Raw genomic sequence first — 17,729 nt, 5'->3', positions numbered from 1 at the left:
AAAAATCAGATCTGATAGGGGACTTCCGTATCTATTATAATTGGAATAAAGCAGGATTGTTCTTACTCAAATGAATGGGGTAGGATATATCTATATTTAAGTTTCTAAGATGCTTTCATTTAACTGGGTGATACTTTCTAAAAAAAAATGTTTACATGCTTCTTTCAGGCAGCCCTTGACATTCGGCAGTCAGTATTTGGTGGCAAAAATATCCATGTAGCAACTGCTCATGAAGACTTGGCCTATTCGTCTTATGTTCACCAGTATAGCTCTGGGAAATTTGACAATGCGCTGTAAGTTCCACATAAATATTAACTGAAGGATTAAGTGCCTTTTTATTACTTTGTTCTTTTTGTAATGTGTTTAATGTACTTTATGAATAAGTTATTTATTGGAGCTTTAAGGGGATGCCTAAAATATCTTTTAAGTCAGGACTGGAGCAATAGATAGCAGATATGGTGTGTGCCTTACATAAAAATCCAGGTTTAATTCCTTATGGTCCCGTGAGCACTGCCAGGGGTATTACACAAATGTAGGGTCAGGAAAAACTCTTGAGCATGTCTGGGTGTGGTCCCCAAAGCCAAAAATAAATAAATGGGGGCCGGAGAGATAGCATGGAGGTAAGGCATTTACCTTTCATGCAGAAGGTGATCGGTTCGAATCCCGGCGTCCCATATGGTCCCCCGTGCATGCCAGGAGCAATTTCTGAGCACGGAGCCAGGAAAAACCCCTGAGCATTGCCGGGTGTGACCCAAAAACCACACACACACACACAAAAAAAAAATAAATAAAAATAAATAAATAAATAAATGAATAAATGTTATCCAAGTCTTTTAAGATCATACCAGTTTAATGACAATAGAGAGAGGGAGGGTATCATGTATGTAAAGTTCTTAGGGATATAGCTTCCAGAAATATAGCTGGCACTGCTTGGAAACCATGTGGTGCCAGGTATCCAATCTGGGTCTAGTTTATACAAGGCATGTGATAGCACCACTGAACTGTCTCTGGGTCCAACCAGTATTTTCTTGAATAATAATTGAGAGGGGCAAGAGTGAAAGCACAGCAGTAGAGCATTTCCCTTGCACACGACTGACCCAGGACAGACCTGGGTTCAATCCCCAGCGTCCCATATAGTACCTCAAGCCAGGAGCGATTTCTGAGTGCATAGCCAGGAGTAACCCCTGAGCATCACCAAGTGTGGCCACACCCGTTTGATGCTCAGGAGTTACTCCTGGCTAAGCGCTCAGAAATTGCCTCTGGCTTGGGGGGACCTATGGGACGCCGGGGTATCGAACCGTGGTCCTTCCTTGGCTAGCGCTTGCAGGGCAGACACCTTACCTCTGGCACCACCTCGCTGGCCCCCCCAAAAATGTATTTAATTGAGAGATTTCCCCCAAGGAATCAGTAATATAATCATTAAATTACAAAAGGACATGTGACTTGTATAAATGCTCAGGAGTGGTGAAAGGGCCAGACATTACAATTTTAGTGCATGCCTTGCAGATGCAGATGGTCAACATTGCAACACACACTCTTTGGCCAAGGAAGTTGTGAGGTAAACTCTCACATGAGGCAGAGAGCAAGGCTCTACCTCTCCCTTTAGAGAAAGAGTAGACTGAGGAAGGGGATCTTTCCATTGGAGAAGAGATGACATGTAAACTTGTCCATATCAGTTTTAGCTCTTCTGTAAATGGAACAAGGTAACTCACAGGGGGATTTGAACTATAGATCTGTACTATTTATAACACAATGTAGACCCATTCTATGTTTAAATGTAGGCCTACAGAACTCCTGAATCATTAAGCCTAAATGATTAAAGGGTTGGCAAACTATGGCGTGTAAGCAAAATAAAGTTCTACTGAAACGCAGCAGTATTTGCTCACTCATATATAGTCTATTATTGCTTTCACAGTGCAGTAGCAGAGTTGAGAATGTATGGTGTACAAAACCTAAAGTGTTTATTCTCTGACCTGACTCTATAGATAAAACCCTGCTGATTCTGGGGAAGAAAAAAAAAAAAAAAGGTGGGGGGATTGGTGAGAAAATTAAAGGCAAGAAAAGCAGATTTAAAATAAACCTACTGAGGGGCCATATGTACAGCAGGTAGGGTGCTTGCTTTGCATCTAGCCTACCTGGGTTGGATTCCAGCAACCCATATCATTCCCCAAACCCCACCAGGATTGACTTCTGAGTACAGAACTAGAGTAACTCTTGAGCATTGTCAGGTGTGGCCCAAAACAAACAAAAAACTGAGGAATCCAGAGCTATCTAATCCAATGGTAGAGACATTCTTCATATGGTATAAAGCCCTAGGTTCAGTCCTGACCACCCCTGCACATATATGTGCACACACCCTTAAATAATATTTGCTACAGATAAATGAGCCTTAAAATCGGTGTTTCCATGGTAGACACACTTGCACGCAGCTGATTCAGGACGGATGGTGGTTCGAATCCCAGTATACTATATAATATACACCTCCCACCCCCACCCCCGGTGCCTGCCAGGAGCAATTTCTGAGTGCAGAGCCAGGAGTAACCCCTTAGCACCACTGGGTGTGACCCCAAAATTAAAGTTAAAAAAAAAAGTGTCCAGGGCTGAGAAAATAACTTAAAGAACTGGAACATTTGCTTCACATGCTGGAGCTCCAGGTTCTGTCACTTGTCAGGTTCTGTCACTGACACCTCACAATCCCTTGAATATAGCGCGTGCGTGCGTGCGTGCGTGCGTGCGTGCGTGCGTGTGTGTGTGTGTGTGTGTGTGTGTGTGTGTGTGTATTTTCAGGGAAAAGTATCCCCTGAGAAAGGAAATAAGGACAGGAGTCATAGTGAGACCATGCTACTGGTCCTCTGTATGGCAAAATGGGGGAGAATGACTGGAGAAAAAGATGGTACTGCTGAGAATTTTGAGAGAGGAGGCCAGAGACAATTGTATGTAACAACTTTATCTTTTATCCTGAGGAAGATGGGAATCTATTGGGTGTTAAAAGCTAGGGATCAGGGGCCGGAGAGATAGCATGGAGGTAAGGCGCTTGCCTTTCATGCAGAAGGTCATCAGTTCAAATCCCGGCGTCCCATATGGTCCCCCGTGCCTGCCAGGAGCAATTTCTGAGCATGGAGCCAGGAATAACCCCTGAGCACTGCCAGGTGTGACCCAAAAACCACAAAAAAAAAAAAAAAAAAAAAAAGCTAGGGATCAAAGAAGGTAAGGGGCTCTCCTTCATACAGCTGACCTGTTCAATCCCCAGTATCCCAACTCTCAATGCCCCAGTCCCTCAAGTCCTCTAGGAGTGATTCCTGAGATGAGAGCCAGGAGAAACCCTTGAGTACTTCCAGGTGTAACCCAAAAATACCCAAAAAATAATCAGGAAAGTAGAGCATACAGATAGGGAACTTACCTTGCAGGAAGCAAACCCAGGCACCAAAAAAGGTCTCCTGAGCACTGCCAGTTTGATCCAAAAACCAAATAAGTAAATAATTTAAGTCTGTAACGAATTGAAAATTAGGGGCCAGAGATAGCCTGGGAGGTAAGGCGTTTGTCTTTCATGCAGAAGGTCGGTGGTTCAAATCCCAGCATCCCATATGGTCCCCTGAGCCTGCCAGGAGTGATTTCTTTTTTTTTTGTTTGGGTTTTTTTTTTGTTTGTTTGTTTGTTTTTGGGTCACACCCGGCAGTGCTCAGGGTTACTCCTGGCTCCATGCTCAGAAATCATTCCTGGCAAGCTTGGGGGACCATATGGGGCGCCGGAATTCGAACCTATGACCTTCTGCATGAAAGGCAAACGCCTTACCTCCATGCTATCTCTCAGCCCCTCCAGGAGTGATTTCTGAGCATAGAGCCGGGAGGAACTGCTGATCGCTGCCGTGTGTGACCCAAAAACCAAAACCAACAAACAAACAAAACCCCAGAAAACACAAATTGGAAATTAAACAAAACCTAATCTTTTACCCTGACCCAGGAACAAGGGGAGGGGAGAGTGAGAACAATGTATCAATGTATCATTTTATTCCAAGTCTGGCTCTACTCTGGACTCTACCGAGGGCCAGCTGTAAGAACTTTTTTTTCTTCAATACCCAGAGATTCTTGTCAGGTTGTATCCAGGTCTAATTCCCAGGGCGTGACCAGGTCCAATTACCCTTACAAGAGTTTAACTTGTATAAATATACCATGATTTTAGAATTTATATTAATATTACAAATTTTATGTAGTGGTTTTAATGCATACATTTTTGTAATTTTAAAGAAATGCCAGGTCATATCTATCTGTATTGCAGATTTCATGCAGAAAGAGCTATTGGTATCATTACTCACATCCTACCTGAAGATCATCTTCTTTTGGCTTCTTCAAAGAGGGTGAAAGGTACCCTTTGCAATCAAGTCTCTTATATATTTAAACTGATGATAGTATGAATCAGGGATATTTATTTTCTCAAGGGGTGGTGGCCAGATTACTAAAATAGCCTACTCCTAATGGTAAATATTTGCCTGCAGTTCTATTACAAATGTATAATGCGGGTCGGTGTGTGCACAGTTGACCTGGCTTTGATCCCCAGCACCCCTTATCAATGCCCAAGCATGGCCAGAAGTAGGCCCTGAACACCGTCAGGAAAAATAATTTTCTAATGGGTCTTAATAAAAAATCATTTCTATCATGTTAATTAGAATTTTAAATTTTTGTTTTCCTTTCTGCATATTGAGGGAAGGATGGTTGTATAACAATCAATCATTGTACAGTAACGTGTGTACAAACTAACAATGGGTTTTCTTATAGTTTTAGTTCCTAGTACAGTATTCTGAAACTTGAGTACATAGTTAATTACACCTGATGTTCAAGGCTTGCCACTGATGTAGCTCAGCAATAGAGCAGTTATAGCTTCACAAAAATATAATGTTGTAAGGCTCATCTTCCGTTTCTTATTTTAACGTTTCTTCTAAACATAACTTAAGTCCCTTCTGTTGAAGGCATGTATTTTGCCAACCTGATTGGGTCATTTATATTCTAATTTCATGCATGTTGGATTTATTTCACCCTAATTCTAGAACTGGCTCTTTCCTCCTCTAGGTTTGCATTTTTTAAAGTTACACAATGCATGATTAATGTCAAAAATTAAAAGTTAGATAGAAAAGAGAAAATATTAAGTCACCTGCAATACTACAATCCAGAATCAACATTTTGGTGAATATTTTTTAGACTTTTCTTTCTTCAAATAATTGAATATATTTTTTTAAAATAATCTACTTTATCACTTATTCTGCCATGAACACATTACCCATGTCAATACATGTAGGTATATATCCTTTTTAGTGTTTTTTAATCTCAACTCTATTTTACCATTTACTCTTTTACAATGCATGAACTTATTCTTTATACACTTGGACAATTTTTCTAGGAAAAAAATATTTGGTAAAGGAATTCAAAGTTTCACAGCTTGAAAAAAGTTGTCTTTTCCTTCTTGTCTTCTATCTGCTTTATGAAATAAGCTTACTGACTATATAATTATCTTATAAGATAGATTCTGTACAGTGGGCCAGAGTGATGGTACAGCAGTAAGGCTTGCATGCGGCCAACCTGGGATAGACCCGGCTTCAATCCCCCAACATCCCATATGGTCCCCTGAGCCTGCCAGGAGTAACCCCTGAACACTACTGGGTGTGGCCCACCCCCCCCCCAAAAAAAGATTCTGTACAGTAATTCTATGTATGCCATTATTTTTCTTACATTTGAATTCATTATACTGTACAAAATAGAATGTGACCCCCCAGTGTATTTTCCTTTATTAAAGTGGAATACTTTGATCTTTTCAAGTTCTTAATCATAATCATTTCTAAATACATTGTACATTTATAGTTTAAATTTAAATTATTCTTTTTTGCTTTGGTAGACCTTTCAGAAATGTGCTAATTCTGTCCATTTTTTTCCAGCACTTATTTTAGAGGAGATTGCTATTGACTGTCACAATAAAGAAACTGAACAGAGACTGCTTCAGGAAGCTCATGATTTGCACCTGTCTTCACTCCAACTAGCTAAAAAAGCTTTTGGGGAATTTAATGTACAGACTGCAAAACACTATGGAAACCTTGGAAGACTTTATCAGTCAATGAGAAAATTTAAGGTAGAGACATGTTTACATTTGGGGGGGGCATACTGGGAAGTCCTAAAATCTATTATCCCTCAATTGACATGACTTTAGTTTGTTAAAATTGTCAAGGATACAGGGACTGGGGGTGTAGCTCAAAGTGATGGAGCATTGAACTCAACTGCTGCAGACCTTCATAATCCAGCACACAGACCAAATATCGAAGGGAGCACATGTAGGAGTGATCCCTATCTTTACAAAAAATGAAGTACACTGTGTAAATTAACATTCTTAAACTATTTTTTTATACAGTTCTTTAAATTCTGGAGCACAAGTCTAACTGATAAAATTTGGTTGCAATGGGCTCAGTGGGGACAAAACTTTTGTTTGTTTTGGGGCCATTTCTAGCAACACTCAGGTTACTCCTGACTTTGCACTAAGAAATTATTGCTGGCAGGCTTGGGGGACCATATGGGGTTCTAAGGATCAAACCTAGATAGGTTTGATGCAAGACAAATTCCCTACCCATGTGGTTTTGCTCCAAACCCCATAAATATTTTTTTCTAGTACCTTTGACCATCTGTATATCTTCTTTGAGAAAGTATCTCCAATCTTTCTCCCCATTTTTCTCATGGTATTCTAACAACTTAAGTACTGTCAAGTTTTGTCTTATATTTTGGAGTGGTGAAGTGAGTGGGACTCTTTCAAACAGTGCTGAGGTGACCCTGGGGCCCTTTCAGTGATTCTGTGCAAGACCTGAGGATGCTGTCTTCTTCAGACCTTACAGTGCTGGGTTTACAGAAGCCACCTGGGATATCTCTGTGATGCCAAAAATTGAACCCAGTTTGGGCATATATGCTGTACTATCTCCCAGCTCCTCTTTTGTTCTGTTTGTCTTTTGGCTATACCTAGCTGTGATCAGGGCTTATTCCTAAATTTAGGGATCACTCTGGCCACGCATGGGGAACTGTAGGAATTGTCAGGGATTAAACCTGGGTCAGCTGCATGCCAGGCAAATGCTCTTCTTGCTGTATTTTCTTATCTTTTTTCTCATTTTGGAATAGAATGATATTACTAACATCTACTTTCTCCAAAACCCATTATACTTTCCAAAGGCATCTTTTGGAGTTACATAGCATGTCCTTTATTTTATGTCATTTATAAAATGTCCTTAACATTTAGAAGAAACTCTCATTGTTTTGGAATTGTCAACATAAGAGAAAAAATTAATAGTTGATATGACTTATTTTTTCAGGAAGCTGAAGAAATGCACATCAAAGCAATTCAGATTAAAGAGCAACTTCTTGGTCAAGAAGATTATGAAGTAGCCCTTTCAGTAGGACATCTGGCTTCTTTATATAATTATGATATGAATCAATATGAAAATGCTGAAAAAACTTTACTTGCGAATCTATAGCAATCGGTATGTTTTAAAAATATTTTCTTCTTTGGAGATAACATGTTAATGTTTCTTACATATTGCATTGACAGTATATATCGAAAGTGCTACTACTAAGATTAAAATGAGTTTAGAGTTGCAAACAGTATCCATATCTACTCAAAATTATCTGGATCATTTTACTAAAGTTGATTTATGTTGAAGCTGGCGATAAGAAATAAAGACTGGGGCTGGAGAGATAGCATGGAGGTAAGGTAACTTCAAATCCCGGCATCCCATATGGTCCTCGAGGCTGCCAGGAGCAATTTCTGAGTGTAGAGACCGGAGGAACCCCTGAGCGCTGTGACCCATAAACCAAATAAATAAAAAATATGGGCAAAAGAAAAAAAACCTTGGGATAATGGTGGAGAGGGACCTTGATACTTTTGAAGGATGTGATGTAGCAGTACTATAACTATAAAATAATACTTTGTTTTTTATTTTGAGGCCACACTGACGGTACTCAGGAGTAACTCCTGAAGTGGGGGATCATATGGGATGCTGGGGATTGAACTCTGATCAGCCACTTGCAAGACAAATGCCCTTTCTCCCCTCACTCCCTCACTTCAAACCCCAGTTTTATATAAGAAATACAGTGTCAGGTATAGACAAAATAGTCACTTTAGACTGGTGTACAAGCCCCATTGCTCAGTTCCCCTTCCCTCCTCTATCACTCAACCATCAAAAAGCAGGGTACCTTTTTTTTTTTGGTTTTTGGTTTTGGTTTTTGGGCCACACTTGGTAAACTCTCGGGTTATTCCTAGCTATGCACTCAGAACATCGTTCCTGGTGTGGGGGGACCAGATGGGAACGCTGGGATAGAACTGAGGTTTTGTCCTGATATTTAGTTGTATGGAGAGCACTTTGTTTATCTTTGGGTGATGAGGGAGACTTTTCCAGTATTACCTACCAAGCAGTACTCAGGGCCTTTACTTTTTTTTTTTTTTTTTTTTTTTCGGGCCACACCCGTTTTGATGCTCAGGGGTTACTCCCTGGCTACGGGCTCAGAAATTTCCCCCTGGCTTGGGGACTATGTGGGACTCGGGGTGATCGAACCGTGTTTCTTTCCTTGCCTAGCGCTTGCAAGGCAGACACCTTACCTCTAATGCCACCTCACCCGGCCCCAGTGCCTTTTCATTGTTGTGGGTGAAACTTCATAGGCTGGGGCCTGAAGATGTGTTGTTAGGATCTAGCAGTACTGTCAGGGTCCTGAAGTACTGGTAACCACCAGGACCGTGCACATTGGGGCTAGATAATCATGGAGGTTATGGGGTGGCAGGTTGATCATGCAGTGTCAGGAATTAAAACCAGCATCAGGTGTGTTTTCATAACTCTGTGCTATCTCTTGGGCCCTATACATTTTAGTTTTTTATAAGAAATCTTTCCTTGGGCTAGAGAGATACTACAAGTGGTAAAGTACTTTGCCTTGCATGCACCTGCTCAGTCCCAAAACCACATATAATCCCCGAGGCCCCACGAGGAATGATCCTGAGCACAGAGCAGAGTCAGAAGTTAGCCCCAAGCACTTCCAAGTATAGCCCAAAAACCAATAAGAAAAGCCTTTTCTCGGGCCAGCAGTCAGTGTGCTTTCTCTATATGCACTGGGTGAACAAGTTCAGACCCCTTCAACTCCTGGGACATAGAACTATGCTGGCTACCAGTGGTACTCTTGTCACTTAAGTGAAAAATTTGGCATTTCTGTGGCATATTTTTTTTTTAAACTTAAATCTGGGCCAGAGAGATAGCATCGGGGGGGGTAGGACATTTGCCTTGCATGCAGAAGGGACAGTAGTTCGATCCTGGCATCCCATTATGGTCCCCCAAGCCTGCCAGGAACAATTTCTGAGGCATAGAGCCAGGAGTAACCTCTGAGCTCTGCCGGGTGTGACTCTAAAACAAAAACAAACCAAAAAATATATATACACATATTTTATATCAGGGCCCGGAGCAGAGGTGCACTAGCCTAGGACAGACCACACGGTTCAATCCCCCAGAGTCCTATATGGTCCACCCAAGCCAGGAGTGATTTCTAAGCACATAGCCAAGAGTAACCGTCTGAGTGTCACTGACTGTGCCTCAAAATCCAAAAAAAAAAATAAAATGTCTACAATATATGAATATCAGTCCATAACTTCATAGAGAACTGAGTATTAACCTCTCTACTTGAACTCATAGTTTGATATAAAAGTACCATTTCTGATTAGAACCATTCTTCTATTTGTCTTATTGGTGGGCTATACCTGGTGGTGTGTGGGGCTACTCCTTAGTTCTCTGCTCAGGAGTCAATTCCCAGCAATGGACCATGCATGCCAAAGATACAGAAGCAAAGTATGCACTCTAGACTCTTGAATCATCTCCGAGTCCCATATATTTTCACTTTAATAAGTGAAATTTTTATTTTACTGAGTAATGCAGTGACGAATGTTCATCATGCAATACAGGGGTCTCAAACTCAATTTACCTGGGGAACCGCAGGAGGCAAATTCGGGGTGATCCTTGAGTGCAAAGTCAGTAGTAAGCCTTGAACATTGGTGGGTGTGACCCAAACAACTAAAAACAAAACAAAAAAGATTCCTCTAGAGCAGGGCCACAAAAATGTCGTCATGGAGGGCCACGAGTTTGAGACCCCAGGATCTAATGCTTAATGGATTGCACAAAAGAAAAAGGTTTTCAAGTCTTAGATATAGCTAATGAGTGGGACTGAATTAGGAAGCACTGCTAGAGGACTTTGAATGATTTATTTAAATAAAATGAAACCAAACCAATTGTACTCAGGAATTAAACTTACGGTGCTGGAGTGGTAAACACAGCAATAGGGTATTTGCCTTGCATGTGACTAAACTCAGGACAGACCTGGGTTCAATTCCTGGCATCCCATATGGTTCCCAAAGCCTGCCAGGAGCAATTTCTGAGTGCAGAGCCAGGAGTAACCCCTGAATGCTGCCAGGTATGGCACAAAAACAAAAACAAAAACAAGAATTAAACTTTACAGAAATCACTTGTTGCATTATTTGAGCTTTCTCTTTTTTTGGTTACTTCCAGGGAAGAAACTTTTTGGTGAAGGCTACAGTGGACCTAGAAATATGACTACCGAGGGTCTCATTAAACTTTACAAACTCTATTGGGAATTACGAGAAAGTGTGTTGAATATCACAATGTTCTGTCTAACTGGAACCGGTTGCGAGATCGGCAGTATTCAGTGACCGATGCTCTTTGAAGATGTCCACACCAGCCCACAATTCCACTGAAGAAGTGGTGCAGTCCTTCCTAATTTCTCAGAATGTTGAGGGACCCGAGCTGCTGAGGAGGACCTCAGCTAAACTAATTTACTTTTTCCCAGATTCCAGGTAATTCATACTGTGAAATCAAAACCATGTTGTTTTGGGGGGGGCTGTGAATTTGCATTGAAACACTGGTCCAGTCCATTGGTCCCTATTTGGGTGATCCCCTAACTTGAGAGTATCCGTAGGAATAAGCATATATTCAGTTATATTCAGCATGTATCGCATGTATAAGTAGTCTGGCCCATATTTTCAACCTAGTAGAACAAACAACAGAAAATCCTTTTTTCTTGTTTTAAAAAATTCATTTTGCAGAAGCCCTGAAAGAAGAATCCCCTAAATAAAACTATTTAAGAGTTTAAAGAGTTGCATTCTTATTATGTAAGGGATGACTTTAACATATTTTTAACAGAAATTCTTCCATGTGGAGGTATTTCAATATTGTATTGTAAAAGACATTTTCTGGGGAAAATCTTTGTATACAGTTTAGAAAAGTTCACACAAGCACTAACAGAAAAGGGACATCCTCTCCTGACTTAGAAGTGGACCATCTATATTCCCCAGAAGGGAACACAGCTACATCTGTGCTGTGTTTCAAGGGAAGAGCTATCAGTTCATCTAAACTGGACCAGTGTTGATCTGTAAGTAAGAGGAAAAGCTGATAGACCAGCAATTTCAATGCTTTGAATGAGTTATTGTTGTTTTTCTTGGTGGGAGGGATTATTATTTTGGTTGGTTTTTGGTTTTGCTTTGTTTTGTTTTTATTCCTTTGTTTTGGTACAACAATGCAAGATGCCTCTGGTGGCATTTGCTAACCAGGACCAGGAGGATCTAAAAAGGACCAGCCTAATGTTAGAAAGGGGTTAGTCATTTGGACCAGAGGCCTGTGTAGATCATCATGTTAGCCCCTACATAGTAGTTTTATTAGAAATTATTTCATTTAGATGTATAATGGAAAAGTGATGATGCAGAAATTATATTCATTTAATAGATAGTAAATTAGGAAATTTGGCAATTTCTGTGGCCATATCTTTGTTACCATAGATGGCAGTGCCATAGTAAGTGTATGATACCTGCTGCAGCCAACAGCCTCATTTTCAACCTATCCCCAATCAACACAGTTACCAAGTAGATGGCTCTCAGTCAGGAAATAGCTTGTGTGGGGATGGGAATTTCAGATTCCTGTGTGGTTTGTGGGTACTAATGATAAAGTGAATGCCCCAAATAAGCAGAATTTCTTAGAAACCCTTCATTTTTGTAGCAAAGGCAGAACAACTAGGTCATTTTATTGAAATTTAATTGAATGGAAAAGTCCCTAATGATAAACCTATCACACTAACTTTGATTAAGCCAGTCAGGTTCTTTTAAAGTTGAGGTAATGTTCAAATTTGAGAGGGTTAGGATATGTAGCAGTGGAAGAAAAATAAAGGTCTTTTTTGCTCTTACCCTCAATTCTTATTATAGCGGCCTATTTGGTGCCTCTGTAGTTAAGAATCAGGGTTCCCTCACCCCTTATTTTCAAGGGTTATGACTAGGCTGTTAGAGGTGTTGCTCCTGCTTAATGCTCTTGGAGCAACATGGGGGAGAGTGAATGTGTGTTAAATTATCTTACTTTGTTTATAACATGTTGGGATGGAGGGAGAAAATTCACCTGTCAATATTGGATACAGGAAATGGGAATTTCAAATGAGTTTTATTTTAAATATTTCTTAAAAATTTTTTCAAATACAACCTTTTGTTTTTGTTTTTGTTTTTGGGCCACACCTGGCGATGCTCAGGGGTTACTCCTGTCTGTCTGCTCAGAAATAGCTCCTGGCAGGCACGGGGGACCATATGGGACACCGGGATTCGAACCAACCACCTTTGGTCCTGGATCAGCTGCTTGCAAGGCAAATGCCGCTGTGCTATCTCTCCGGGCCCCAAATACAACCTTTAAAAAAATTTATTTGCAATCTGGTTAGTTATAAACCATTGTTTGCTAAGTTTAAAAATGGGATAAAATAGTGATGGTACCTAAAGACAAAACAAGCTTAGAGCTGTGATTTTGAAACCTGGGTTTATGCCATAAATTAGATTTTTTTTTTCTTTCTAAATCTTAGAAGAGCATACTTGCACACCTCCTATGTCTCCCAGTTAGTTTCAGTCTAATGCCAAAAGGCACCTCTTTATTAATTACCAAATAGTCTGTGTGACCAAGGACTAATATTTTAAGTTACTTAGCTCTATCCTCATGGGCCTATATATATATATAATACCTCCAAAGATATTTTCAGGGTAGGCTTTGTATACTTTTGTCAGTTAGAGTCCTGTGGTATGTTTGTGGTATAGGAATGTCATGGTAAAAATGAATTGTTTTTTTCAATAAATATTTTGAAACTTATGTTTCCATATGAAGTTTTTTTTATCTTTTTTTTGTATATGTGTGTGTGTGTGTGTTTGTGTGTGCACATAAGACATTTCCTAGGATAAAACCAAGCAAATGACTTTAAGGCCTGTCCTCTAATTCAGTTTGTATTCAACTTAGCTCACAGTCAGTACTAAAATAACATATTTAGGATCATGAGGCAGTTAAAAAAATTGATAATCTTCCCTCATTACCATTAATTTACTTTTCTATAATCCATACACTTGGATTCAAAGCTAACACTAGGTTGAGAAAAGAAATTGCCAGTTTCTGTTAGTGATAAGTTTTTAAAATAATGCTATTTCTAGTTCTAATGGAAAATAATACCAGTAAAATTTTAAATACGAAATTTATTTAGTAGTGATATTTATGGTAAGTTAAGTGAATGTCACCATGATTTTATGGTATTAGAAAAAAGAAATCTCATAGGAAAGAATGAAATTTACCTCATAATAGCCATTAGCTTGCACAAAATATTCACCTAAAGTGGGATAGTGTGTAAGAAAGCCCACACCAATTTATAGAATTTTCTGAAATCTTAGCAAAGTAATGTTAAATAAGAGGGCTATAAGCCTTTCCCTTTTCTAAGTTTTATTTTTTTTCTTTTTTTTTTTTTTTTTTTTTTTTTGGTTTTTGGGCCACACCAGTAACGCTCAGGGTTACTCCTGGCTATGTGCTCAGAAGTTGCTCCTGGCTTGGGGGACCATATGGGACACGGGGGATCGAACCGCGGTCCGTCCAAGGTTAGCGCAGGCAAGGCAGGCACCTTACCTTTAGCGCCACCGCCCGGCCCTATTTTTTCCTTCTTACCCCATCTTTTTTCCTAACATATGGTGCTACTCAAAGTGGGTGCATCAGGGAATTGTTAGAACTCTCACGAGCCATACACATAACATGGCCAGTCACTCCTGCATTGAGTTAGAGTGCTGATTGATGAGTTCTTAGGGATCTGGGAAGCCAACCTTGCCTAGAACATTAGGACTCTATTTGGTTAAAAATGAGATGATTCTTTGTAGTACCTCCTGTACAAGTGTGCTTTCATTTGTGAAAATAAAAGATGTGACAACAGTCTATTCCTAGCCTGTTGGGAAGGGGTCATACTTGTGTCTTTATAAATAATGGATGCTGTTTGGCTACTTAGAGTATAAACAAAATGCTGAACAGTAAACACATGCCTAAAAATACCTTTTAGGCTTTGACCATACTTTACAAATTGAAATAATGGTTTGCTGGATAGCAGTTATTAAACTGCTAGTCTTTTTGTAATTTTTGGCCCAGATTTTGTAACCTTGCTGCTTCCAAGCTGTTGTGTGCCCCCCTCCCCACCCCTTGGCAAAGTTACTACTGGAAAGAAATATTTATGAGTAAACTTTTAGAGTTTTATTTTGCTTTAAAATTTAATGTTTGTCTCACCTTGGTTTTTTGAGAACCTTTGTTCTTGATAGGAAATTTTTTGGTCCTTTTTCTTTTAGTCTGTTCTGTGGATTAATCTCCAACTTGAACACTAATAGTTGTATTGCCCACAAATCTCAGGAATGTTTTAGGCAGAAAACTGGTCTTAGCCTGTTGGTGATCTGAAGGACTGTGCTTTAAGATTAATTAAATAATCCTTTAATTTCAGTTCTAGGTAACTATAGCATGAGTGGCCTTGGTGAGTTTGTTGAAGTGCACATTTTTTTCAAAAGTAAAATTTAAGATTAAAAATATATGCTCTATATAAATATCTAGAAACTTGGTTATGGTGCACAAGTTCAGTGTTGGGTCAGTCAATAACTGTTGCAGGTACCATTTGTGTAACATTAACTCATTTTTGTATATTCCTTCTATGGGATATGTTGCCATGGTAACTAAAACTTCTAATTTTGTTCTACTTTTATGATGTGAATGAATGCTACATTTTATTAAATATTACCAGGTCAGTACTATTTTTATACTTTATTAAGAAACTGGGGGTTTTAATTTAATAGACTCAAAAGAGAAAGCTCTAAATGAAACAAACAAAAAAACAAATCAGTAACAGCTCTACGTAAAAATCCCCACTAATAGTGCCATAGTAATTTCTATATAAATATCTAAGTTCATTGATAGATTTTTTGAAGACAGTTCTTCATTGTGTCAGAATGACCTTTCCTGTCATCTTTATCACCAACGTGTAGTACCCACCATTACTTGTAACCATTAAGCCATTATGTTTGTAACCAACATTGTGATATATATACTGTACTTGTATTGCTAAAAATGAATTATTGACCGAATAAATAATAGTGTTCCTGCAATCAAATGTATCTGTGTTCATTTTGATTGTAGTTGTTTGGGGCATGAGCTTGAAACTATTTTGGAATTGCAGAGTATTTTAGAGAGCAGTGCAAGAATCCATTTGGACTAAAACCAAGTTTCTCTTGTCAAGAAAAGTGAGATAAGTGGTAGGGAATGGACATAGCTATAGCAGCTGCATATGGGGCTCTGGAAAATACTTTGGAAATGACAAAGCACAAGAGTTATTAAGGGGCTTGGGTTTGTTTGTTTGTTTTTTAATCCCTACCCCGGCTTATCCCCAGCATGCTAAATGGTCTCTGAGCCCACCAGGAATTTTTTTATTTTGTTTTTGGGCCACACCCGGCTGTGCTCAGTGGTTACTCCTGGCTCTGCACTTAGAAATCACTCCTGGTTGGGCCGGGCGGTGGCGCTAAAGGTAAGGTGCCTGCCTTGCCTGCGCTAGCCTTGGACGGACCGCGGTTCGATCCCCCGGTGTCCCATATGGTCCCCCAAGCCAGGAGCAACTTCTGAGCACATAGCCAGAAGTAACCCCTGAGCGTTACCCGGTGTGGCCCAAAAAACAAACAAAAAAAAAAATGAAAGAAATCACTCCTGGTAGGCTCAGGAGGCCATATGGAATGCTGAGAATTGAGTCCAAGTTCATCCTTGGTCTACCTCGTGCAAGGCAAATGCCCTGCTGCTGTGCCACCAGAAATTCTTGAGTGCTGAAAATGGTAAGAAATTCTGCTGACAAGAGAAAACTAGATGTGGATTGGGCATCAACTTAACTATAGAATTTGAGTTATTATAAGCCTTTTGGTCTTTACATTTTTATATGAATGGTTGAATCAACTTGAATCTTTAAAAAAAATTTACATAGGGGCCAGAGCAGTGAGTGGTGCAAACGGTAGGGCGTTTGCGTTGCATGCGCTAACCTAGGACGGACCTTGGTTCGATCCCCCGGCATCCCATATGGTCCCCCAAGCAATTTCTGAGCACATAGCCAGGAGTGACTGCTGGTGTCACTGGGTGTGGCCCAAAAAGAAAAAATAAAATTTACGTAGACAGGGGTCTCAAACCTGGGGGCCGCAGGAGGCAAAGTCGGGGTGAGGCAGGGCTGCATAAGGGATTTCGCTTACCGAATATTCGCAATAAAAAATCGCATTAGTAAGAAAAAAAATCGAATGAAACTGCTCGGGGTATGCGAATGTTTAATGAGATTTTTTTCTTACTAATGTGATTTTTATTGCGATTATTCGGTAAGCGAACGTAAATTTATTTAATAAGTGCACAACTTTGTATGATGGAAAGTTTTCACTTTGTAATTTATACACATCTGTTTATAAATTTGAGGCCAACTTAAATTATTCCGTAGCCAGCATTAGCCAGATGCAGAAAAAAATTGGAGCCCTGATGCATTATTGGGTTACAAAATCTGCTTTGCAAAGCATTATTCCTCAAAAAAATTAAATACATTAAACTTACCAGGACCATATAAACGCTTTGAAGCCAGAGTGTGTGCTTTGTATGCAAAAGGCCTGGATTCAATCCCTGTTACTTCATTATCTTCCATTGGAACAAGCACCAAGCCATTAAAACTTCTGAGTACCACCTGGTACTCAGGGCACAAAAATACACCAAAAAAAAAAAAAGATTTACTGGACTGTGCTGATAACATGAGGAATAAAAATAACATTCCTAGCCTAGGCAAGACTTTGAGTTTGAGCCACTGATCTCCAGCACCATATTGCACAACCAACTGTGGTGGCCCTTGTGGCACCCAGACCAGACCTAAGCAGCACTAGTAGTAGATTAGGGGCTACTAGATGTGACCCCTATTTAAAAAATTTTTTAAAAAATAAAAAATAAAAACCACATAACCTAGCTATTCTTCTAGGCTTATTTATATTAAAAAGGATTGAAGTCAGTCAGCCTAACAGTAAAGCACATTCCTCACAGCATGAAACCTGGCTTCAATCCCCAACTCCGCAACCTGGGGGAAAAATTGTGAGCCAGAGTGATAGCACATCGGGTAGGGCATTTGCCTTGCACATTGCTGACCTGGGTTTGATCCCCAGCTCCTCTATGGTACCCCCTTAGCCTGTCAGGAGTGATTTCTTGTTTTATTTTGGGGGGATCACACCTGTTGATGCTCAGAAGCTACTCCTGGCTATGTGCTCAGAAATCACTCCTGGCTTGGGGGGACCATATGGGACGCCGAGGGATCGAACCGCGGTCCGTCCTAGGCTAGCACTTACAAGGTGGACACCTT

At 40.0% G+C, this 17,729-nt stretch overlaps 1 protein-coding gene across 1 annotated transcript in view; it reads left to right on the top strand.

Moving 5' to 3' along the window:
• The window catches only part of APPBP2 (amyloid beta precursor protein binding protein 2), a 48,290-nt gene extending 37,130 nt beyond the window's left edge, over nt 1–11,160 (top strand). The window contains exons 9-13 of the mRNA XM_049771878.1: nt 169–293; nt 4,276–4,361; nt 5,924–6,114; nt 7,334–7,501; nt 10,559–11,160. Of these exons, the coding sequence (XP_049627835.1) occupies nt 169–293; nt 4,276–4,361; nt 5,924–6,114; nt 7,334–7,495 (564 nt within the window). The 3' untranslated portion in view covers nt 7,496–7,501; nt 10,559–11,160. The remainder of the gene's footprint in view (nt 1–168; nt 294–4,275; nt 4,362–5,923; nt 6,115–7,333; nt 7,502–10,558) is intronic.
• The last annotated feature ends 6,569 nt before the right edge of the window (nt 11,161–17,729 follow it).

This window comes from Suncus etruscus, chromosome 1, assembly GCF_024139225.1.
Source record: "Suncus etruscus isolate mSunEtr1 chromosome 1, mSunEtr1.pri.cur, whole genome shotgun sequence".
Lineage (NCBI taxonomy): Eukaryota > Metazoa > Chordata > Mammalia > Eulipotyphla > Soricidae > Suncus > Suncus etruscus.
This window is presented reverse-complemented; position numbering and strand designations above follow the sequence as displayed.